The sequence below is a fragment of the Lampris incognitus genome, chromosome 4 (genome assembly GCF_029633865.1).
Source record: "Lampris incognitus isolate fLamInc1 chromosome 4, fLamInc1.hap2, whole genome shotgun sequence".
In the NCBI taxonomy this organism is placed as follows: Eukaryota; Metazoa; Chordata; class Actinopteri; order Lampriformes; family Lampridae; genus Lampris; species Lampris incognitus.
Window position 1 is genome coordinate 57,071,623 of NC_079214.1, and position 25,630 is coordinate 57,097,252.

Genomic DNA, 25,630 nt, shown 5'->3' on the forward strand with positions numbered 1-25,630 from the left:
CACACAGCTCTTCTTCTGCATATTGTGTTAAGGCCATTGTTTGGGCCTATCTATCATTTGGAAATGATTGGATTTTTGGTATCTTAAATTAGACAGCAAATTGGCAAGACCATACCAGATCGGTCAAGGCCCAGGTTAACAACGACCGCCATCAGTGCTGTGCCCTCACATGGTACCGATGGAAACTATCAAATCCGCTGTGGCGACGCCTGGGAAACAGGGAAAAGGCTGAAAGAAGAAGAAATTACAAAGCAAATAGATACAGTTCAACAGATAAACCCGTAAATGTTCCCATGTAAATGTTACTATTGGCATGGGAACATGTTTACATGTATAAAAAAAAACTAAGTTATTAATTATTCTATAAAATTACCATCTCTCTAAAATAAATGTATGCATATAATAAAGGTAAAATGTTTCTATACCAATGGATGGATAGCAGAGTAAGGGATGCCAAGAGTGACAAAAGGGATGTTGGGGTCCAAAAAAGGTCCCCACCCCTTTTCTCCCCAATTGTACTTGGCCAATTACCCCACTCTTCCGAGCCGCCCCGGTCACTGATCCACCCCCTCTGCTGATCCGGGGAGGACTGCAGACTACCACATGCCTCCTGCGATGCATGTTGCGTCACCAGCCTGAGCCTTTTCACCTGACAGTGATTAGTTTCACCAGGGGGACGTAGCATGTGGGAGGATCACACTATTCCCCTCCAGTTCCCTCTCCCCCCCGAACAGGCGCCCCCACTGACCAGAGGAGGCTCTAGTGCAGCGACCTGGACACATACCCACATCTAGCTTCCCACCCGCAGACACAGCCAATTTTGTCTGTAGGGACACCCGGCCAAGCCGGAGGTAATACGGGGATTCGAACCGGCGATCCCCGTGTTGGTAGGCAATGGAATAGACCGCTACACTACCCGGACGCCAGTGGAGTTTTTAACGATACCAGTTATGCAAACGAGCATCACGTGCCATTTTTTAAGATGTGGCTTGTAACGTGCCAAGCCACGGTGCACCAATGTGCGCTGAGGTGAACCAGCAGCTGCAGTATGGAGAGTATGCTGGTCACGCCGGCGACCGCAGAGCTTTTTGTTTTGTTTTGGGCTCCTGGTCGGCTTTGGGTTTATCTGATATCTGAATAGCTAAAAGAACACAGAAAGCTGTGGGCTGCCTGTACTTATTTCTGATGAGTAACTGTGCATGTGTTAAGAGTGGATGGAGGATCGCGGAAACCCTACCAGGTCAAAGGTCATGTTACAGTATGTGCCTGCAAGTTTCATGTTCAGCTTATAACCTGTGATGCATGCTAACCTCTGTCTCAGTTTCCATTGAATTTTGACACTGAGCAAAGTTACATGGGAAAGTTCTCACTTTTTAATAATTTTTACAGTTTGTTTACACTGTAGCAGAGAGTGTCAACATGACATACGGCATTTCTAGCCAAAATAAAAATAAATAGATAAATAACCCCTTTGCATTACAGACCATTTTTTAGTCAGACGTAATGATGTGATATACGAGTTAAGTAGATGCAGTGGAACTCAATGGTGACTGGTCATTACTAATATGAGTGAAAAAAGAGCTTAACAGTTACCAGTCATTATAGTACAATCACATATATGTTACAATTATATTGATTGATCATCGCTGCATAATGCATGGCCTGTAATTTAAAGGATTACTATAGATAGATATTTTCTTAATCATTCAAAATGATTGATTGTTTCCAGTGGTAGATGCCCGAGTTATTTATCAGCACTGAAACGTGTCTGTGCATGTGTTACAGAGATTGACCGTGGAGGCTGTGGTGATCCTGGGGTGCCAGCATTTGGTCGTCGAAGTGGGGATCGTTTTCTTCATGGCAACGTGTTGACATTTTCTTGCCAGTCAGCTTTTGAGCTGGTGGGAGAGAGGAGCATCACATGCCAGCACAACAATCAATGGTCGGGGAACAAGCCAAGTTGTGTCTGTAAGTACTCATTATAATGATGACAAAAACATATTGATGGCAAAACATTATGACCACCCGCAAGTGAACCGAATAAAGTTTATAATCTCTAAACAAGGGCACATGTCAAGGTCTGGGTAGATTAGATGGTAAGCAAACAATCAGTTCTCATAGTCCAGTGTTTCCCAACCCAGTCCTCAAGGAACACCTATCCTGCAGATTTCTTTGCAGCCCTGAATAGGTACCTGTTTGTAGTTATTCAACCAATCAGCAATGAATTATGTCAGATGTTGCACACCTTGCATAATTAAGTGCTGTGAGATGATTGGTTGAGTAAGTACAAGCAGGGCTACCTATGCAGGGTTACAATGAAAATATGCAGGATAGATGTTCCTTGAGGACCGGGTTGGGAAACACTCATAGTCAACGTGTTGAATGCAGGAGAAATGGGCAGGAGCAAAGACTTGAGTGACTTTGACAAGGGCCAAATTGTTATGTCCAGACAGCTGGGTCAGAGCATCTCTGAAACGGCAAGCTTGTGGGGTACTCCCAGTCAGCAGTGGTGAGTACCTGGTGACAGAAGGTCTACTATGGCACAGGTCACAGAAAGTTTTAATGATGTTTATGGGAGGAATTTGTCACAACAAACAGTGCATCGCACCCTGCTGTGTATGGGGCTGCGTAGCCGCAGACCAGTCAGAGTGCCCATGAAGACCCCTGTCCACTGTCGAAAGCACCTACAGTGGGCATGCGAGCGTCGCAACTGGACCTTGGATCAGTGGAAGAAGGTGTCCTGGTCCGATGAGTCCCGTTTTCTTTTAGATCACGTGGATGGCCGTGAACGTGTGCACCATCTACCTGGTGAAGTGATACCACCAGGATGCACTGGGGGAAGACGACAGGCCGATGGAGAGGGAGTGTGATGATCTGGGCAATGTCCTGCTGGGAAACCCTCGGTTTGCCCATCCTTGTGGACGTCAGTTTGTCACATGCCACCTACCTAAACATCGTTGCAGACCAGGTGCACCCCTTCGTGAGGATGGTATTCCCTGATGGCAGTGGCCTCTTTTTAGCAGGATAATGCACCCTGCCACACTGCACACATTGTTCGGGAATGGTTTGAGGGACATGATGAAGTGTTTAAGGTGTTGCCCTGGCCTCCAAATTTTCCAGATCTCAATCTGGTTGAGCATCTGTAGGATGTGCTGGACTGGCAAGTCTGATCCACAGTGGCTCCACCTTGCAACTTACAGGACTTGAAGGATCTGCTGTTAATGTTTTGGTGCCAGATACCACAGTACATCTTCAGGGGTCTTGTAGAGTCCATGATGGGTCGATGCTGTTTTAGCAGCATGCAGAGGACCAACAGCATATTAAGTAGTTGGTCATAATGTTTTGGCTCATCAGTGTGTACCCTATTTCTGCTTATGTCAAAATCTGGTGTTCTCCTTGTGTATTCTCCTCTACTTATGTACATCTTAATAGTTTCTCTCTATCTCTCTCTCTCTCTCTCTCTCTCTCTCTCTTTTTCTCTCTCCCCATACCTATTTACTTACCTATCCACCTACCTAACCCCCACCCACCTACCCCCCCCCCTTTGTTTTGCAGTCTCATGTTTCTTCAACTTCACAGCTCCATCAGGGACTATACTATCCCCTAACTACCCAGAAGAATATGGAAATAACCTGAACTGTGTGTGGCTGATTATTTCTGAACCGGGGAGCCGAATCCATCTCCTTTTCTCTGATTTTGAACTAGAGCCGCAGTTCGACTGGTTGGTCGTCAAAGATGAAGGTAAATTCATTTGATTGTGCGGTATATGTTTAGGTATATACATTTTGGGGGAGAAATTACTGCCCTCTTCATTTTCCTATATCTTTAACATCTTAAGTGTCCACTCTGCACGTTATTATTAAATAACCAGGGCCTTGTTTGTTCATTTGTTTAAAAAGTACCATCCTGACTTTATTCTGCCTCTACTGTAGACAAATGGATGAATAAATAGATTGATGGACGGAGGGATGAATGGATGACTTTTTTTGGAATTTATTCTTGAAATAATGGCATTGTACTGTACATAGAACAGCCAAGGACATGGCAGCTTTGTTCCCGGTGGTAATAAGAGATTCTTTGTGTCACTGAATTCTCTAAAGCCCCAGTTTGACTCTCTGGTCTAATTTTGCTTAATTGACGCATTATAAAGCCGTCGTTCAGAGGCTCTCATAGCAGGCTTTCAAACATTACAATGCAGTCAGTTATGCTGTACTGTTTCACCCTTTTCAAAGGTTCCACAGTTTATTTTTTCCATTTTTACTTCATTTTTTCCCCACTGTGTTATCGAAAGCCTTCCAGTCCAGTTGGTAATTATCACTTCAGTTAGATGAATTGCCTATATCTCTGTTTTCCGAAAAGCAAGCAATCAATACTTTCTTGGGTCGGTCGGTAATTATGCATTTTTAGAAATGGTGTAACGAGTTTTGAATGTGAGTTTTAACGGGATTTTTGAGCCGTGAAATGCATTTGATGATATAAAAGACTAAGGGTGAACGAAAAAGGACAGACAAGGGCTGCCGTCAAGTCAAAGATATGTTTTAAATTTCCCTGGGGTTTTGGAACTAAGTCATTCCCTCCTAAAAATCATATATATAATATAATATTATTTATATATATATATATATATATATATATATATAAATATGGATTAATCCAAAATACAGGTTTCGCTGGATTTCATATCTGTTTCTGCTATACTTGGGAGTTCATAATTTTCCTGTTGTACTTCTACAGAGCTTTTGCACTTGAGGATTCTTTGGTTATTGGGGATGTTATTATTAAATCTGTCCTTTCAGATAAGACAAACCAAGTCCTCGTCCCTCTTTCTGCCACCGTTGTTAAGTTCCTTCTTTTCCAGGCAGGTCTTTTGATTGTCACAGTGATATTGAATAAGTGAAAGGCTTTTCTGCTGCTGAAGCGGAAGAAAAAAATCTGTTTCCACCCTGAGCCCAGTCTCTGCTTAATTAAGTCCAGCAGCATGGGCTCAAATCACTGAAGTCAGGAAGGAAATAAATAGAAACTGTCTGGTGAGGAACTAAGGTGAAGTACACCCCTTTTAGGACGTTTTGTTGTCTGTGTCTTGCCGTTCCAATATTTCTTTTGCTCTTATTAAACTGGTCCTTTATGATAGAACTTCTTTGATTTATGAGTATTTGATAGTGTTCGTAGGGTTACTTTCAAAACGTAATCCATCACAGAATGGATAATTTGCACTAGGTTTTAAACCCCAGTGTATTCCACTGGACTACTCAAAACGAGTTATACGACCAATTTCCCTGTGACTTTAAGTTAATGGATTTCTTAGCCTCCAAAAGGGAAATAAATGAACAATTATATTAGCATCATTTTAATAATCACAAATTGTCAGCAATTATTAACCATTATTTCACCATGTACAAAATTATGTTGGTGTTCCTTCTTAAGTATTTATGCTCTGGTAAATACTTGATTAGCTGTGGGGAAAAAAAAGTTAGCAAATTGTGATTTAATCACTGATTACTGTGATCCTGGTGTTTATTTTATGTCACTGTCAGGTTCTGTTAATTAATTCAGGCATTGTTCTCATCTCACCCTTATTCAAGGTCTCTCTGAGCCGACCACGTTTGGAACGTTCTCTGGAAAGGATGTTCCTTCACAGATTGCCTCAAACGGACACATCATGAGACTGGAGTTTCAATCTGATCATTCGAATACTGGAAAAGGCTTCAACATCAGCTATACAAGTATGTCCTATGCTCTATATCTCTGTCTGTCTGACTGTCATATAATATTATTGTCTGTCTCTTTTTTTCTTGTCACAATAAAACCAAAGACTTACATCCATTAGTTGAGGAAACATGTCAGGATTCACACGTGATGGCAACAAATCTCTGTCCTATACTTTGAAGTTCTGTTCTAGTAGCCTATTCTTACCCTTAGGCTGGTTTAGAATACACTTGAGTTTACCTTTGTGGTAAATAATGTAATTGTTAAATTGACAGAAATAAAAGACAAAATGAAAGTTTCAGATGCAATTAGATTTGTCCTGATAGACAAGTATTTAGGGAAGGGAAATATACTCTGTAAAATAACAAGTTTAATGTTCCTTTGCGAGGATTTCGGTCACTATCTTGACACATCTACTTAGTAATCACCAGTAGATGTTATTCAGATATATAAAAAAGGAAAGGCAAATGTAAATTCACTCTGAATTCAGTTATGAATGATCATTGTACACTAGCCAAAACAGAATAATACTCATACAAGGCCAGCAGGGTCCACATCCATTTTGAATTTGGGCTGCTTCATTGATAATCCACTGTGCTTGACTAGTTTTGCTTTACTGTTTTTATGTCTTAGATATGCCTGCCTAGCCATTCCTGTCTCACTGCCATGACTAGTTCTGCTTGTATAACTTTAACTCTGACTTTTAACTTGGATTGCCTGACTGATCATCTGTTCTGATTTTCAATTTATTCTGTAATGTAAATGTGTTTTGCACCATTTCACACACTTGCTCTCAAATGACCTTGTCTCATATTCTCCACTGAGAATATGATTTGACAAATGAAAATACTAAATCTGTCTTTTCACTTCAAGCCCTATCTCTAATCCTAATGCAAACAAACTGTGTTACCCTAATCCAAATACAAAACAAAACGATGACCCCCCCCACACACACACACACACACACACTGAACACACAAACAAACAAATTACAAGGACACAGTGTCATAGATGGAAAGCACTACTGTTATGGAGTCCACACAAGTAATGACCTCATGAACTTGCGTTCAGTCGACTTAGACCAAGTTTCCACCAGGAACCTGTTGAAATAGCACGTCTTGTAATTTTGTGTTGTTTTCTGTGAAAGGTTTACACTTTGAGTGAGCACTATCTACCCATTTACCTTTGAGTTTTTAGCATCGATAGTCCTCCACCTCTTTCCAAAGTCGAAATGATTTCATCTTTAGCTGAAGCGCATAGCTCAATGTCCCCTCTAGTTCCACCAACCAATAAGAATGAAGTAGGGAGGAAATGAATGCTAGCTCTACTTTTGCATAGCAGAGAGGAGAAGCAAAAATATTTTATGAAAATAAATCAAGTAGGATAACAACCATGTTTGGAAATGTATAATTCTTTTCACTTAAATGTCATTTAACCAGGATTTTTAAAAAAAAAACAAGCAAAAACTCAAGGTTGATGACCTAGTTTCCTTGCAAGAAAGCCACAGGGCAATAAAAGTGTAATGTAGAAGGGACAAACAAAACAAATAGACATGTCACAAACATCTTTAAGCACATCATAAAAATCAAAACAATTACAGCTGTCAAAAATAGTAGTTTGATATTAAGCAGGAGGAAGAATATATTTTTGCCATAAAACTATTTGTGTAGCCACAACTACCGAGCTTCTCCTTACAACTTTCAACACAAGCTATTCATAAAGTGCTATTCAAGCACTTCCTTACAAGTGCTAGCTGTGTGTCTTAGAAAGAGGTCACCAGTGAACACACAGCCTTATTTTGTGTTCAGCAGACACATTACCAGAGCATTTTTTTTCACTTAGAGCTGCAGTTTTGCTAACTCTTCTTAATAGAAGTCATAGGTGATGGCATCAAAAAATCTGCATACAAATCGTGAGTATGATGATACATTGGAGAGAAGGGATGGTGCTAGAGATTGAAAGAAAATGTAAATGACAGAATAGCCTACATGTTTACAGAAATTAGACACCACAAAGATAAAATATTCATGCATAGAGCACCATAGAGGAAATTTAAAATGATATTGTAAAACCTAAAAAGATTAAGGGAAGATATACAGGTGGCTGGTGTGACAGAGGAAGACAGGAAGAAATGGAAACGGATGATCCACTGTGGCGACCCCTAACGGGAGCAGCCAAAAGTGGTAGTAGTAAGAAGACTGTCGAACCTCAGATCCAGGAGGAACAACGCAGATTCCATCCTGGCCATGGAACAACAGACCAACTTTTTACCCTTGTGGAAGTGCTGAGGGAGGCATGGGAGTTTGACCAGCCAGTCTACATGTGTTTTGTGGACTGTAAGAAGGCTTATGATTGTGTAACCCGGGGCACTCTTTGGGGGGTACTGCGGGAGAATGGGGTACTGGGGCAGTTGCTGCAAACCATCCGGTACTTGTATAACCAAAGTGAGAGCTGTGTCTGTATTATCAGCATAAAGTCAGACACGCTTTCGGTGGGTGTCAGACTCCGCCAAGGTTGTCCCTTGTCTCTGATTCTGTTTGTGATATTCATGGACAGGATCTCAAGGTGCAGCCAAGGTGAGAAGTGTGTCTATTTTGGGAACCTCAGAATTGTATCCCTGCTCTTCGCAGGTGATGTGGTTTTGTTGGCTTCATCAAAACGCGACCTCCAGCGTGCACTGGTGCCATTTGCAGCTGAATGTGAAATGGCTGGGATGAGACTCAGCACCTTCAAGTCTGAGGCCATGGTTCTCTACCACAAAATGGCGGATTGCTCCCTCCGGGTTGGGGACGAGTTGTTGCCTCAAGTGAAGGAGTTCAAGTATCTCGGAGTCTTGTTCACGAGTGACGGTAGGATGGAGTGGGAAATTGAAAAGTGCAGCATCAGTAATGCGGATGTTGTACCCGACTGTTGTGGTGAAGAGGGAGCTGAGCCAGAAGGCAAAGAGCTCAATTTATCAGTCAATCTTTGTTCCAACCCTCACCTATGGTCATGAGCTTTGGGTAGTGACCGAAAGGGTGAGATCGCGGATACAAGCGGCTGAAATGAGTTTCCTCCGTAGGGTGTCTGGGCTCAGCCTTAGAGATGGGGTTAAGAGCTCGGACATCCGGAGGGAGCTTGGAGTAGAGCCGCTGCTCCTTCGCGTAGAAAGGAGCCAGTTGAGGTGGTTCGGGCATCTGATTAGTAAGCCCCCTGGGGGCCTTCCTTTGAGGTTTTCCGGGCATGTCCAGCTGGCAGGAGACCCCGGGGTAGACCCAGATCTCGCTGGAGGGACTACATGTCAAATCTGGCTTAGGAACGCCTTGGGATTCCCCCGGGAGGAGCTGGAAGGCGTTGCTGAGTAGAGGGATGTATGGAGTGCCCTACTTACCTTGCTGCCACTGCAACCCGACCAACCCCGGAGAAGTGGCTGATGATGATGATGATGATAGTGTGAAAAAAAGAGCCCCCCTTAAAAATGTAAATAACAGAATAGCCTATATGTTTACAGAAATTAGAAACCACAAAGATAAAATATTCATGCATAAAGCACCATAGAGGAAATGTAAAGTGATATTGTAAAAAAAAAAAAAAAACCCTTTCTTTTTTTTTAACATACACCATTTGCGAAAACCTCTGTAGTGGCGGTGGGCAGCTGAGAATCCTGACAGGTTCTGGTGTGGCAACTGGTTTTGGAGCCTTTCTGTTGTGGCAACTGGTTTTGGAGCAGGCCCTGGCACTACGATGGGCTGCAGAGTATGAGACTGCTGGAGCTCAGAAAACTGGGGCTGTTGCAACAATGGCAGCTGGGAGATCGCCAGTCAAGCAGAAACTGCAGGCTGTGGTATCAATGGCTGCACAGGAACTGCAGGCTGGTGCGGCGACTGCAGGATTGTAACAGCAGGCTGGTGTGGCAATTTCAGCGCAGGTACTGGTGATTGCTTAGCAGGCCCTGGATGCTGGCAGGAGCTGACAGCACGGGCTCTGGAAAGGACTAGTCACAACACGGCCTAATGAACCACTGGGTTTCCTGCCACAAAGCCTGTGAGTCTGACTGATGCTATGGAGACGTCCCAAGGCCAGATGAGTTCCCCAGATTGGGCTTGGAGCTAGAACCAGCTCGGGACAGGCAGATAGCGAGCAAGCCAGCTCAGGAGAGGCAGGCTGCAGGCTCACGGACTCGATTCTAATCGACTGGAATGCTGCTGGTTGTGAGCAGACCGGGGTGCAGACTGGTTGTAAGTAGCTTGGGGTGCAGACTGAAGGCTAGCATGCTGGTGGGTAGCATGCTGCAGGTTAGCTGGCTGGGAAGCAGGCTGAGATTCACGGATCTTCTGCCCACTCAGGTAGCAATTTCCTCAGCCAAGGCTTTGAAGACACTACCTGACATGCCAATGATAAGGCTGCCTCTCATTCCTCACTACTGGAGGCATATTTCCACTCATTACAAAGAACAAAAGGTTATAAGTTACCTCACGTTGTTCCTGAGAAAACAATCCACCTGCTGGGTCCATGTTTGACCAGATCGCAATGTCAGTCAAGGGGTATGGACTCAAACGCAGATGGAAAGTTCCAATGAAAAAGGAAAGGGCCATTTATTATATAATTCAAAACAGTGGTGTAGTCACGTAGACTTTTACACAAAAATCCAGACTTGGCACAAACACAAAACAGAACTGAAAAAGGTCGGGTAACAGGCAAGGTACAAAACCCAACTAGAGTCCATGATGGCAGGCAATATCGTAGGTGGAAAGCAGGCAGTTATTCTGGAACAGAAATAACAGAACACCAGTAATACACTGGCGGAACACAAGTAATACAATGGCACGATCTGGCAAGGGAACAGGGAAACCAGGGGCATAAAGGAGCTGGAAATAATCAGGGAATGAGGAGCAGGTGTGGGATACACGGGGTTGACTAATGACAAAACCAGGGGCAGGAACTGACAAGACAGGTGAGAACTACAAAGTAAAACAGGAAACAACAGAATGATTGATGGTATGAGCTGGATGAACTGGTACTGAAATGACTGAGGCTACAATGACTGACGGAAAATGACTGACTGAACTAAACTAGGAGACAGTAAAATGACTGCACTGAACTGGGTGACATCATAACAGAGAAAATGACTGACTTAACTGAACTGGGAGACATCATGGCACTTTGTGTGTCATGAATGAAAACAGAGCAGACAGGTGGAGGACCCAAATGCAGACTCAGTAGACAGGTTGAATGAGGGGGCTTTAATGCTCAAGACACAAACGACAGGCTTACAGTTAGTCAGCGGTGAATGAGTCCAAAACAGGCATACAGTCAAAAGGGAAAACACAGACAGGCAGGTCAAAAACAGGCTGAAGGTCTAAACCACAGGAGCAGGCAGGGTCAGGTTGTCGAGATTGAAAGAGTCTGAACTGGCAGGGAACGGATGATTGAGACCGGTATAAGTACTGAGGAACAGATGAGGGAATGGGCAGTAGGTGCAAACAATTACTAGGTGGGAACAGGTGAACAGGTGGGTGTGGTAAACAGGAAGGAAAGTCCAGGGGCATCTGGTGGACAGGTGGAGAAATGGCAAAGGCTAGAGTAGTGAGTGCTGAAGGACTTAAGGGCAGGGACAGAGACAGAATGGGCAAGGGAAACACACACATAGGGCCTAAGCTGGCATTGTGACAATGGGAAGCTTAGGGACCGTTATGCTGTTTCAGTAATTCGGCCTATTAACATTTTAATGCATAAATGAATGTTGATGTGTGTTGCTGTGGGCGTAGTAATATCTGTCTATGTTAATAATGTCGGAATATGTAAACAGGTGATATGAAGTGACACCAGGTTGTACACCCTAGGTACTTAGATATTTGTTTTCGGAAACTAGTTGAGAGCAAAAGTTTGTTTGTAGGTTGCAGGTGTGGTTGGATTATTTATTTGATTTTGTAGAAATAGCAGTTGCCAAAGCTACATCCCATATGGATACTGGATCTAAAGGATGATGTTAGAATTGGTTTACAGAGCCCGTCATAGTGTCTGCTGTGTCGGGCACATGGGGCAAAAAGGGGATGTCTCTTAATCAAATTATGATTACACACAATATCAAAATATCTGTTGTTGATGACCTTCCCATAACTGCAGTCTACCATAACTCCAATTATTGTAACTCAGGAGGGAGAAGGCCTTCAATTACTTGTAGATCATTGTGCCTCCAATATTGCATAGGATATGTAAACAGTAAATATTTTCATTATATTTTTATCATCGATGGTGGTTTGCAACTATTACTTCAAGATGAGCAGTACATTTATGAATGTTAATGTGGGTTCCTCTGGGTGCAGATTGATGTTAGGAATAATAAAATCTTTAAGAATCAGGGATTAAAATCACAAGGCTCAACTGCTGATATGCTCACAGCAGCACCTTCTAAATGTTGATGCTATATCTAAAGTTGGAATGCATAAAAAAATTAAAGAGATGTTTTTCCCTCTTAATTTATTGGTATCCAAAGTGATCGTCAGTGTCATGATGCCAATGCTTTCCCATGAGCCTGCTGTGCAAGGTCAGCTGAATGAAATGCTATCAGCAGGCAGTGTAGAAGTTACAGTAGGTTGATAAATGCCATGAAATGGCTACCCTCATCCATCTGACCATTGTCTATACTGGCGCAATCCAATAGGCTCCAGCTCCCCATGACCATGAGCATGGGGAGCTGGAGCCTATCCAAGCAGACTTTGGAAAGAAGGCAGGGAGACACCTTGAATGGGTCACCAGTCCATCACAGGGACAAAACACACAATCATGACGTGAACCCTCCCAGGGGTGGGCAGTCTTATCCAGAAAGGGCCAGTGTGGGTGCAGGTTTTGTTCAAACCAAGCAGTTACACACCTGATCCCACTAATCAACCAGTAGAGTCTTTGCTGAGGAGCTTGAATAGGAGACACAGGTGTGTAACTGCTTAGTTGGAACAGAGACCTGCACCCACACCGGCCCTGTCTGGATAAGATTGCCCACCCCTGCGTCTATGCGATAGATGCAAGCAGGCTCCAGCTATATTGATTGACATGTTTTGGCTCTGCCCGACATTATTAATGCTCTGGAAGTCAATTTTTGACTGCGTTTCTAAAGCATTAAAAACAACCATGGAACCTTACCCCACTCATTGCTCTTCTTGGCCTCTCACCCAAAAATATTCCTGTCTCCACCTCCCAGAAAGATGCCCTGGCCTTCTCCAACCAAATCCCCAAACAGTTGACCCTCATGGGCTGGAAGGCCACTCAACCACCTTCTCATATTTAATGGATGAGAGATTTAAGGAGTTGCTTGCATTTTGAAAAGTTTAGATATACACAACAAAACAAGGCAGAGAAGTTTAATTTTATCTACTTCTCTCCTCTACTGATACCTCAACTCTAATTTACTCTTGACTACCCTCATGAAACTAAATCTACCTCATGCCAACATCCAGAGATATCACTCCTTTTTTCTTTCTTTTTAGCTTCAGGTGTTTTTTTCTTTTCTTTTCTCCTGTTGTGCTAGTGTCTAATTCAGTCATTGCTGTCATGGTAATGGGTGTGTGTGTGTGTGTGGGGGGGGGCGCTATATGTTAAGTCTTTGTCATCTGTTGTTAAATTTGTCTTCTCATTTGCATGAAAATAATAAAAACAAAGTGGTTAGTGCTGTCGCCTCGCAGCAAGAAGTTCCGAGGTTCGAACCCCAGGGTTGGTCAACCTGGGGGTTCATCACAGGTCTGTGTGGAGTTTGCATGTTCTCCCTTTACCTGTGGTGGGTTTTCTCCAGGTGCTCTGGTTTCCCCCCCCCATCCAAAGAAACATGTGGCGTCCAGGTGACATAGCAGTCTATTCTGTTGCCTACCAACATGGGGATTGCCGTTTCGAATCCCCGTGTTACCTCCGACTTGGTCGGGCATCCCTACAGACACAATTGGTTGTGTCTGGGTGAGAAGCCAGATGTGAGTATGTGTCCTGGTCACTGCACTAGTGCCTCCTCTGGTCGGCCGGGGCACCTTTTTAGGCGCAGGGGAACTGGGGGAAATAGCATGATCTGCCCACGCGCTACGTCCCCCTGGAGAAACTCCTCACTGTCAGGTGAAAAAGATTGGCTGGTGACGCCACATGTATCGGAGGAGGCATGTGATAGTCTGCAGCCCTCCCCAGATCGGCAAAGGGGGTGAAGCAGAGACTGGGACGGCTTGGAAAATAGAATTGGTTTCTCCCCAAGTACAATTGGGGAGAAAAAGAGGGGAAAATAAAAAAAAGAAACATGCATGTTAGGGTTTATGCTCCTGTCTGTGCCCTTGACCAAGGCAATGGGGAAAGAACTGGAGTTGGTACCCGGGCGCAGCATGAAGGCGGCAGCCCACTGCTCCTAGCTACACAGATCACAGCTAGGATGGGTTAACTTGCAGTAAGTGAATTTCCCCATGGGGATTAATAAAGGAAACCTAATGTAATTAGTTTAATTGAATTCATCCATCCACACACCTTGAATGTCAATGTGCAATCTAGTATCTTCAGTCCACCTGACATCCATGTATTTGGACCATGGCCACAAACTGGACTAATAGTACTAACACAAAGAAAAGGAGAGAAAACATGCAGACTCCGTACACAGGGGTGGTGGGATTACACACGAGACCCTCTTGCTTTGAATAAACAGCACTAACCGCTGAACCACTTAGCTGTTTAGTAATCTCCACAAAGTACCTGCAAAATTAGCTTTCCTTTTGTGACTGATCATGGTTAAAGTATTTTCAGTATTTTCATTTTTTTTTTTTTTGCAGACAGGAAGTTATGACCTAATGACGCGATGTAACAGCATGCTCAAAATATAGAGCCAGTGAGCCAAAAATAAATATCCTTTTTTCATGTCCTAGATGGAATTAAAACATTTTTTTCTTTGTGTGTGGATGAATCCAAAGTAATTCAAGTCATGTTATAGCTGAAATGACTAATTACTGAAAATTAAATGTTAACAGGGAGATTGATGATTGTCCTTGGTTGGTTATGTTTGAGTGATTATTGTATTTACGTTACTTCTGACTCCATTAGAATCTTCTTTTTGCTTTATTCTAAAAGTGTAGAAATCCAGCTTGGTTTGTTTATGGGCAACTTGTAACTCCCTCCGCCTGTTTCCCCTCGCTTTTTCTCTTCTATTTTGGTGACTCACTTTCTTGCTCTGTCACTCCCTCCCTCTCTCTCTCTCTCTCTCTCTCTCTCTCACACACACACTTTGTAACTCCCTCACTTTCTGACATTATTGCGTGCTGTACACACACAGGCGTGCTTGCACACACACACTTTCTCACTTGTGTAATGGAATTACAATGAGTATGAGAGCCGAAATGAGTTTTGGTGATAGCGCCCCCCCCCCGTTCTCACACTCCAATCAAATCCTCCTCTCTCTCGTCTCTCCTCTGCTACTGTCCTCATGTCCTCTCTCCATTCCTCTCTCTCTCACAGTCCTCGCACTGACCAATAATCTCTCGTTCTCTTACAAGCCCCGTTCTCATGCCACTATCATAGTTAATGCTTTAATATGTGTTCTCTAAGTAGGCACTACACAAAGCTTGTGAAGCGGAGGCCGGAGTCGCACAGTTATTGCCCTGATTGTGTTCCTCTTAGACAGAGGTTTGATTCATTTCAAGTGAGAGAATCCCATATAGCTGCATTATTCCATCACATTTGCATCGCAGTCTGATGCATGTGCAGCATGCACTGGGTTTATTGTGTTTAGAAGAAGAAGAAGAGGAAGAATTTATTTATTTAGCTCCTTTCCAGAGATCAGACACTTAACAGAGTAAACGGGAGTTAAAAAAAATTACAAACAGGGTCGGACAATCAAAGAATATGATTATAGGGAGATATAAATTTAAAAAAAAGAAATATGAATGATAAAAAATAAAATCACGACAATTAAATGATTAAATGATAAGTTACAACAACACAGATGACAGAACATTTGGTGAAGGTGAGGTTAAAGAGTTGTGTTTTAATTTCTGATTTAAAATCCAATCGAATTCAATTCAGATCGGCTCAATTCAATGCTTATTGTTGTGCACAAATTGCAGAAGGAATAAACCATCTGAAATCCTTGTGATTTACATGGAACCTAAAAGAGTACATCTGTCTAAATGGATCTGAGGGTACATCAATCTAAATTAAGGTGGTGTGGTGATGTGGGCAGAAGGGGGTGGGTGGGTCGTTCCATGGGTGAAGGGTGTAAATGCAGAAAGCCCCAGCAGTTTATGAATGGGACCAATCGCAGAGGGAGCTGGTGAGGATTTCCATGTCTCAAAAAGAAAATTTGAATTATTTAAGCTGATACAATTTCTTTACAAGTTTTAAAAAAAAACAGCATTGAAATACAATCCATCTATCTATGTAATGACCTGACTGAGCACTAAGCTCAGCTCCCAGAGGAGCAGAGCTGCTGCATTGTTTTTCACCGTTGCATCATAGATAAGCTGTACAAGGCGAGGCCAGGCCACATAGTGCCTTCAAGGTCAGCAGCAAAAACTTCTAATTAATTCTACAGTTAATGGGAAGCTGATTGAGAATTCTTTTTTATATATATATTTGGAGGGGTTCAATCAGTTCATCTGGATACAACGTTTATTGACATATACATTTCATCAGTCATCTAAGTGACATCTTCAGTGACTGAAGGTGTCACTCAGATGACTGATGAAACATATCTGTCAATAAACGTTGTATCCAGATGAACTGATTGAACCTTCTTTGATTTTCTTACCTGGATCAGTGAGCATGCATCAAGACATTTGGAGGGATGGGTGTGTGTTAGGACCCTGGCAGCTGAGTTTTGAATATTGTAGCGAGGACCCCCCACCCCTCTCCCCCTTTCACAACGGAAATTATTACCAGAGATGAGGAGCCTTTCATCCAGTAAGTGGGTCTGCACAGTGACCTTTCCGTCACCTCGCATAAAAGTTACAAATTGACATTAACCAGATAGTAAACTCTCTCGGAAGAGTTTATGCTCGACTTGATTATCAGAACAGGATGTGGGACCAATTAACGACCTTTCCATGTTATCTTCGTCGCTGATCACAGGAAGAAGAGTTAATGCCATCTTCACACAAGACAAGAACCCTTTCCTTTTAGAGTATGACTTTCTGACTCCACCATATAATGGAGACCTTAATAAAGTGTCCGAGGTTAAATATATTCTCATTTCATCAGTACGATGACTTGAACTGAACAATTCAAACCTCATTCCTTCTCGCTCTCTCTCTCTCTCGCTCACTCTCTCTCGCTCTCGTGCTCTCTCACACACACATGCGAACACATAATCACATAAACGCTCTTAAATTCCCTCTCTAGACCTTGCTGAGTGTTGGTGACCTTGTTGTAAGGTCGTAATTCCAACATTACTTATAGGCCTTCGATGTAAGTCTTTGTTTCTGTACATGTCCGAATTGATGGGAATTAATTGTTAAACCCTCTAGTAACCCAACTAATATTGCCCAGCAAACAAGTTCCTGTTCGAGGACCTAACTCCCATGACTGTATCACTTAAATTGACTGAGATATTGATTTAAGATTTCAGCTGCATTTCTACCATATAACCATACTGCCATCCAGTGACCATATGTGGTTAGACGTGTCACGTCACACGATATGCTGTTAACTGTGTTTTATTATTTTCTCTCATTTTGTTTTATTAATATTATCATCATATGATGATATCAATGAGTTGTTAGTTAACTTATGTTCATCCAATGATAGTATAGGAACTCATATTGCTAGATAGTTAAATTAGTAATATTTTGTATGAGTATTTAATGTGATAGAACGATTACTGTTTAATCATATGTTCTCTTGGTGTGTTAGGTAATATGCTGTAATATACTTCCCGTGTTTGGAATCACTATTGATCGACCACGGTGTTTAGCTGGGTGTGTGATATTTGCGCGTATAGTCTAAATTAAATAATCCTCACACGTAAAATCATGAAATGAAAATCAATGAGTAGGTGGGTCTGGCATGTAAGCCCTCCATCCCACCTGTGAAATGCCCAAGGCAAGGATGGATAAAAAGCCAGGGCCGTTCAGTTTTTAAAAAGCTTTTCACAGCTACTCTTTTTTTAATATTTTCTTTCTTTACAAAGATTGTTTTCAAGTCTTTAATTTTCCAAATCCTTCCCTAATTTTCCACTTCTTCTCATACTTAATATTTTTTTCTTTATTTCACAAAGTTATGCTCAACCCAACTTTATTATTATTATTTACATTTTTTTTGTTTTGTTTTGAAACAAGCCTCGGTTCCATCTCGCCTCTCAACCGAGTAAGCCGAACTTTGATAAATTTTTGTACTACAAAGAAAGCCTCGGGTGTGATGTTTCATCGTCTGGCCAACAAAATTACTTTCAGATTATTTCAGCTGAGTCGTATCCATTAAATTCAGTGTAGTAGATTGCTATTCGTTACATTGCTACTCTTGCCCAGACGGGCTAACGCATGATCGGTGTCAAGGACACTCTACCAGACTCACCTACCAGCGTCTGATTGTTGCTAAAGGAACCAGGCTGCTCAGCCCAGGGTACGCTACATACAACCCGTTGCGGAACATCAGTGGAGAACTCGCCGCCGATTGACACCATGACCTCGGGTAACCTCGGTTTCCTGTGGGGATTCCTTGCCTGGAAGGGTTAGGGTTAGGAAGCATCCAGCGCCAATCATAGCAGCCTTCATTGGAACTAAGTCATCTCTGCATTGACACATCTCAAGTAGTCTCGAGTCATATCTTTGATAAAATACAGGATAAGCCTTGGATAGTAATCTAAGATTTCAATTTCAAGCCTTAGAAAGATTTAATCACTTCATAGTGACCTGCCTTCTCAGGAAGTTCTGAAAATCACATACTCCTTGATACCATCACTAACTGAGTGATAAGTTCAGGTTTGCCAGTTGAAAGGGATAATTTCATTCATTTATTTGATTCTGATTTTCCATTTATTCATTCAATTACTCATTTACTCTACTGATTGTAGATATTTAGCCATTAATACATTTATCTGTTATTGAAAGTCATTGTATGTGTTTCTCTAAAAAACAAAGAGAAATACATCTCTGTAATCGAGAATTTACAATTTCAGATCTGAAACTGATTAATTTGGATATATCTTAATTTCCTACGTCATGTAGGTGGTGCCGGGTGGCACACGGTGGCGCAGTGGTTAGCGTGGTCACCTCACAGCAAGAAGGTCCTGGGTTCGAACCCCGGGGTTGGCCAACCTTGGGGGTCGTCCCAGGTTGTCCTCTTTGTGGAGTTTGCATGTTCTCCCCGTGTCTGCATGGGTTTCTTCTGGATGTTCCAGTTTCCTCCCACAGTCCAAAGACATATAGGTCAAGTGAATTGGCCGTACTAAATTGTCCCTAGGTGTGAATGTGTCGGCCCTGTGATGGACTGGCGGCCTGAGTGATAAGTTCAGGTTTGCCAGTTGAAAGGGATAATTTCATTCATTTATTTGATTCTGATTTTCCATTTATTCATTCAATTACTCATTTACTCTACTGATGGTAGATATTTAGCCATTAATACATTTATCTATTATTGAAAGTCATTGTATGTGTTTCTCTCAAAAACAAAGAGAAATAAATATCTGTAATCGAGAATTTACAATTTCAGATCTGAAACTGATTAATTTGGATATATCTTAATTTCCTACGTCATGTAGGTGGTGCCGGGTGGCACACGGTGGCGCAGTGGTTAGCGTGGTCACCTCACAGCAAGAAGGTCCTGGGTTCGAACCCCGGGGTTGGCCAACCTTGGGGGTCGTCTCAGGTTGTCCTCTTTGTGGAGTTTGCATGTTCTCCCCGTGTCTGCATGGGTTTCTTCTGGATGCTCCGGTTTCCTCCCACAGTCCAAAGACATGTAGGTCAGGTGAATTGGCCGTACTAAATTGTCCCTAGGTGTGAATGTGTCGGCCCTGTGATGGACTGGCGGCCTGTTCAGGGTGTCTCCCCGCCTGCAGCCCAATGACTGCTGGGATAGGCTCCAGCATCCCACGACCCCGATAAGTGGCTTGGATAATGGATGGATGGATGCAGGTGGTGCCCCAAAAATTCATAATGAGAGCATAATAATATTGTGGCTATGCATCAATACAATATTATACAGTATACTATCATGTAGCTTGCTGATGAGGAAAGATAGGAGACCGTGCAAGAGTGTGCCACTGTATAGTACTCTCTGGATGTGACAAAAGCATGTATGACACAGAGTCAGAATGGGAAAATTGCGCAAAAGTAATGATCTGAGTGAGGCAATTTTGTAGGTAGAAATTAATCAATAGAATAGAAAAATAAAAGAAATGCAGGTTTAACTACATGGTGGAATTTACTCCAATATAGCTGAGGAAGCATGGACAAAAACCATCAGTTTCTGCAGCGAAGTCAGACAGATAGAAAAGTTGAGCTTTGGTGGCAATAACCTACAGCCGAGTTTCAGGTTTTGTTGGTGGCCATCAGATATTTAATTTCTTGATAGCTGGCACTGATGGCAGTGTGGGATATTAGAGGTCCCTGATGTCATGATATGAATTTGAATATTTTCAGCATAACAGAATGATGATAATAGTGTGATGGATAATATTACCCAGTGGAAGCAAATAAAACATGAAGCGAAGGTGACCAAGTACTGAATTTGAGGAACACTATCCGTGATGGACAATGTGATTACTGAGCACAACTTTTGGTTATGCTTACATAAATTAAAATCAAATGTAAATTGATTGTGAAAATGTATTTTTGGTGACTCAGTTTTGCAGAGAATGTACAGTAGGTGACAGTCAACAACCGTGCGATTGGGTTCATCTCAGTATGACCAAGCCATGGGATCATCTCATAGGCATGAATTTGGCACATGATGGTTACAGCATAAATGGAATGCAGATGAGATAGGCTGAGTGAATCTAATACATGTCAGACTGGCATTTCATTGCAGTGCAGTCTTAATGGATTCTCTCATTGAAAATGAATAGACCTCTTTCAGAGAGTCAGGCAATCAGTGTACATATTCCAGGCTCATAGTTTTCATGCATGTGTGGATTTGTGTATATAAATAAAACCACAGCACATTGTGTGTGCACTCTCTCTCTCTCTCTCTCTCTCTCTCTCTCTCTCTCTCTCTCTCTCTCTCTCTCTCTCTCTCTCTCTCTCTCTCTCTCTCTCTCTCTCTCTCTCTCTCTCTCTCTCTCTCTCTCTCACATTTCTAAACAAACTAGGTTTGTGTGCATAGGGGTGTGTGTGTGTGTGTGTGTGTGTGTGTGTGTGTGTGTGTGTGTGTGTGTGTGTGTGTGTGTGTTGCTTCTCTACCCCCCCCCCAACACCCCTCTTGTTTCATTGCCGTTCCATCAGTTGCTAATCAACCTGGGACCTTTTCAATCACTGGTGTTTGGTTTTGGTGGGATCAGGTTAATCTCTTGAATAGGGATAATAGAAGCTAAACATGACAGGGTTGAATCCACAGTGAGATAATTCCCCTACAGTATTGACATTTCAGTGGAAATGTGATATTTCACTTTTCCTGCACTGCAAACATGGAGCATGTGACATAGCACTGACAAATGTCTACAACTCTGAAATTGGAGAAATATGATCATAATGAAAGAGATGGAGCAAAGACGTAAATCCATACAAGTGAGGTATACATAATTGTTTACTTTGTATGCTTTTGTTGATTTTTTTTCTCACTGCTAACTGAATGGGTTTGCTGAGGTCAATTTCGTTTATACATGTTTATGTGCAGGCTTTGTACACATAAAAGCTAGACCATTTGCTTTCTCTTAATCTTTCTCTCTGTCTTTGTAGCCTTTGGTCAGAATGAATGCCATGATCCTGGAGTTCCTGTTAATGGGCAGAGGTTTGGAGACCAGTTTCAGTTGGGCAGTTCTGTGGCATTTCGCTGTGACCAAGGATTTATAAGGACACAGGTAGTGAATATATACAATTATGACTAAATATATGAATTTGGAAAAAAAACAGCAATAAGTGATTATAATGCAATATTAAATGGACATCTATCTATCTATCTATCTATCTATCTATCTATCTATCTATCTATCTATCTATCTATCTATCTATCTATCTATCCATCCATCTATCTACATATCTATCTATCTATCTATCTATCTATCTATCTATCTATCTATCTATCTATCTATCTATCTATCTATCTATCTATCTGTCTATTTGTCTATATGTCTATCTGTCTGTCTGGCTGGCTGGCTGGCTGTCATTTCACAGGGTTCAGATCAGGTTACTTGTATCATCCAGGAAGGAAATGTTGTCTGGTCTGCTGCTGTACCACGCTGTGAAGGTACACACACACTGATTCACATATGTGTTGTGTCTTGTATATGGCCATAGCATGTGGAAAAGCTAATATGTAGCAAAAAAAATGATAATAGGGACACAGTGAATGTACCATTATTTCCACACTTTTTGAAACCAGTTCTGGCTGCCATCAGCTTTTGCTTAGTTGCATGTCTTCAAATAAGACGCTTGCCATATTGATTTTGTAGTCTAAATGATATTACAGTGTGCTGTCCATTGTTAATATATAGAACAGAGCCGTTATATAATTATAATCAACCTGAATCAAGGTGGGATATTGGAGAAAGGAAAACCCTTGATCGTCTTGGACTGTGATGTATTGTTATATTACAACTTCTGCAATAACTCCACAGCTGTATGCTGTATTTGTATGTAGATGGAAAAGGAGGCAGAATAGATTCCTTTTTTGTTTTTATTGCTAACTGAATAATGTTAAATATGCTGTCAAAATGAATGGGACTAAGATGTGAGCAATGATGCAGAATTTTTGTTAAATGCAAGAGATGCTACATGGGTCATGAAATACTAAATACTGCAAAGCTGTCATTCTACATGTTACATTATTGGGGCTGGCAGTCAAAATGATCATTCTATAAATCATTGGAGACCACTTAAGTATGTGGCAGTTGCTATTGAGGAAACCAAAGAATATCAATTATCCACACAACATATAAATGCATTAAACACAACAGGCTCATCCTGTTGCAGTTTGAACCAACTATATTAGGAAGTGAAGTGCTGCAGGAGAAAGGAACTGAATAGGAACGGAAGCTAACTATGAAACAGCTTCCTGCTAGCATCCTGCTATACCTAATAGCTAGCTTTGACTGCTTGCCGTGCCATGAGCTGAAAGGATCAATCTTTTTTTTTTTTTGTGTCTTTTGAAATTTGAGTATACTTAAACATTCTCATAGAATAATATTGGTTGTACTAAAAAAATTTAAAAAAAATACCTCCAGAAATGTTTACTGTAGCTTGGGCTCTCACAAAAGCACAAGTGTTTGTTTTAAGCTAAAGGTAATCTTTATTAAAGGAGTAAGAATAACATTTCAGAGAGGAGGAAGATATAAAAATTACTCTAAAATTCACTGACACGAGGACACTTAAAATACAAAAATGTCATGTTACTTTGGCTCTTGTCAAATAAATCCAACCATATACTGTACTGTACATTGTACATATACTGGTACGCTCTGTCATGTCCATCTACCTCAGGCATGTACGTACAGTGCATCCGGAAAGTATTCACACCCCTTCACTTTCCCCATATTTTGTTATGTTACAGCCTTATTCCAAAATGGATTAAATTCCTTTTTTTTCTCATCAATCTACATACAATACCCCATAATGACAAAGTGAAAAAGGTTTTGTAGAAATTTTTGCAAATTTATTAAAATAAAAAACTGAAATATTGCATGTACATAAGGATTCACACCCTTTACTCAGTACTTGGTTGAGGCACCCTTGGCAGTGATTACAGCCTCAAGTCTTCTTGGGTATGAAGCTACAAGCTTGGCACACCTATATTTGGGGTATTTCTCCCATTCTTCTCTGCAGATCCTCTCGAGTTCTGTAAGGTTAGATGAGGAGCATCGCTGCACAGCTATTTTCAGGTCTTTCCAGAGATGTTCAATGGGGTTCAAGTCTGGGCTCTGGCTGGGCCACTCAAGGATATTCACAGACTTGTCCTGAAGCCACTCCTTTGTTGTCTTGGCTGTGTGCTTAGGGTCGTTGTCATATTGAGAGGTAAACCTTCGCCCCAGTCTGAGGTCCTGAGCACTCTGGAGCTGGTTAACATCAAGGATCTCTCTACTTTGCTCCATTCAACTTTCCCTTGATCCTGACTAGTCTCCCAGTTCCTGCCGCTGAATAACATCTCCACAGCATGATGCTGCCACCACCATGCTTCACTGTAGGGATGGTATTAGTAAGGTGATGAGAGGTGCCTGGTTTCCTCCAGACGTGACGTTTGGCATTCAGGCCAAAGAGTTCAATCAAGAGAATCTTGTTTCTCATGGTCTGAGAGTCCTTTAGGTGCTTTCTGGCAAACTCCAAGCAGGCTGTCATGTGCCTTTTAATGAGCAGAGGCTTCCATCTGGCCACTCTACCATAAAGACCTGATTGGTGGAGTGCTGCAGAGATGGTTGTCCTTCTGGAAGGCTCTCCCATCTCCACAGAGGAACGCTGGAGCTCTGTCAGAGTAACCATCGGGTTCTTGGTCACCTACCTGACCAAGGCCCTTCTCCCTCGATTGCTCAGTTTGGCTGGGCAGCCAGCTCTAGGAAGAGTGCTGGTGGATCCAAACATCTTCCATTTACGAACGATGGAGACCACTGTGCTCTTCGGGCCCTTCAAAGCTGTAGAAAATTTTTTTTACCCTTCCCCAGATCTGTGCCTAGATACAATCCTGTCTCGGAGGTCCACAGACAATTCCTTTGACTTCATGGCTTGGTTTCTGCTCTGACATGCACTGTCAACAGTGGGACCTTATATAGACAGGTGTATGCCTTTCCAAATCATGCCCAATCAATTGAATTTACTACGGGTGGACTCCAATCAAGATGTAGAAACATCTCAAGGATGATCAGTATAAACAGGATGAACCTGAGCTCAATTTTGAGTGTCACAGCAAAGGGTGTGAATACTTATGTACATGCAATATTCCAGTTTTTTATTTTTAATAAATTTGCAAAAATTTCTACAAAACCTTTTTCACTTTGTCATTATGGGGTATTGTGTGAGGATTGACGAGAAAAAAAAGGAATTTAATCAATTTGGGAATAAGGCTGTAACATATCAAAATGTGGGGAAATTGAAGGGGTGTGAATACTTTCCGGATGCACTGTATGTAAATAACCTGCTAACATCTATTTCATTTATTTATTTAATATCTGTTTCAGCATCTCTGATATATTCTAGGCACCATTTCACTATCACCTCTTATTTCGCCTGTATAAGTCAGTCCTTGTGTGTATATATCTGAGTATTGTTGTGTTGTAGTGTTGTTATTCTATGTTAAGTACACTGAGAGAGCCAGGAAACCGGAATCAAATTCCATGTGTATTTGACAAGTATTTGCAAACCTACATGGCCAATAAACATGATTCTGATTCTCTATCTAACTTTCTCTAGCTCCATGCGGAGGTCATCTCACAGCTCCTTCAGGTGTCCTGCTCTCTCCCGGTTGGCCGTCATTCTATCGAGATTCTCTCAACTGCCAGTGGGTGATTGAAGCACAACCAGACCATGCAGTGAAGATACATTTTGATAGGTAAGTTAGAGAGGTGTGTAGGTAAATAGGTAGCACTGAAAGTCAGAATAACTGTCGAGTATATGTTTTAGCAATATCAATGTAAGGCCCAGGGGGAACATTTTGGATCTGCACTTATGAATCACAAATCATGTTGATAGGCTTCTTTATGGATTTTTGAGAGGACTTCAGCATTGAGCTCATTTCTGATCTCTGATCCACAATATCTGGAACATATGGAATATAAACATAACAAATCTAATGTAACTATTTGTCTGCATGGGTTTTCTCTGGGTTTCCCCCACCATCATAAAGACATGTATGTTAGGGT

General features: G+C 41.9%; 1 protein-coding gene across 1 annotated transcript in view; it reads left to right on the plus strand.

The window, feature by feature from the left end:
- Window positions 1-25,630, plus strand: part of LOC130112084 (CUB and sushi domain-containing protein 1-like) — a 729,421-nt gene that overhangs the window by 393,712 nt on the left and 310,079 nt on the right. Inside the window, exons 13-18 of the mRNA XM_056279382.1 lie at window positions 1,786-1,968; window positions 3,556-3,741; window positions 5,583-5,723; window positions 21,525-21,646; window positions 21,960-22,032; window positions 25,182-25,320. Coding sequence (XP_056135357.1) covers window positions 1,786-1,968; window positions 3,556-3,741; window positions 5,583-5,723; window positions 21,525-21,646; window positions 21,960-22,032; window positions 25,182-25,320 — 844 coding nt within the window. The remainder of the gene's footprint in view (window positions 1-1,785; window positions 1,969-3,555; window positions 3,742-5,582; window positions 5,724-21,524; window positions 21,647-21,959; window positions 22,033-25,181; window positions 25,321-25,630) is intronic.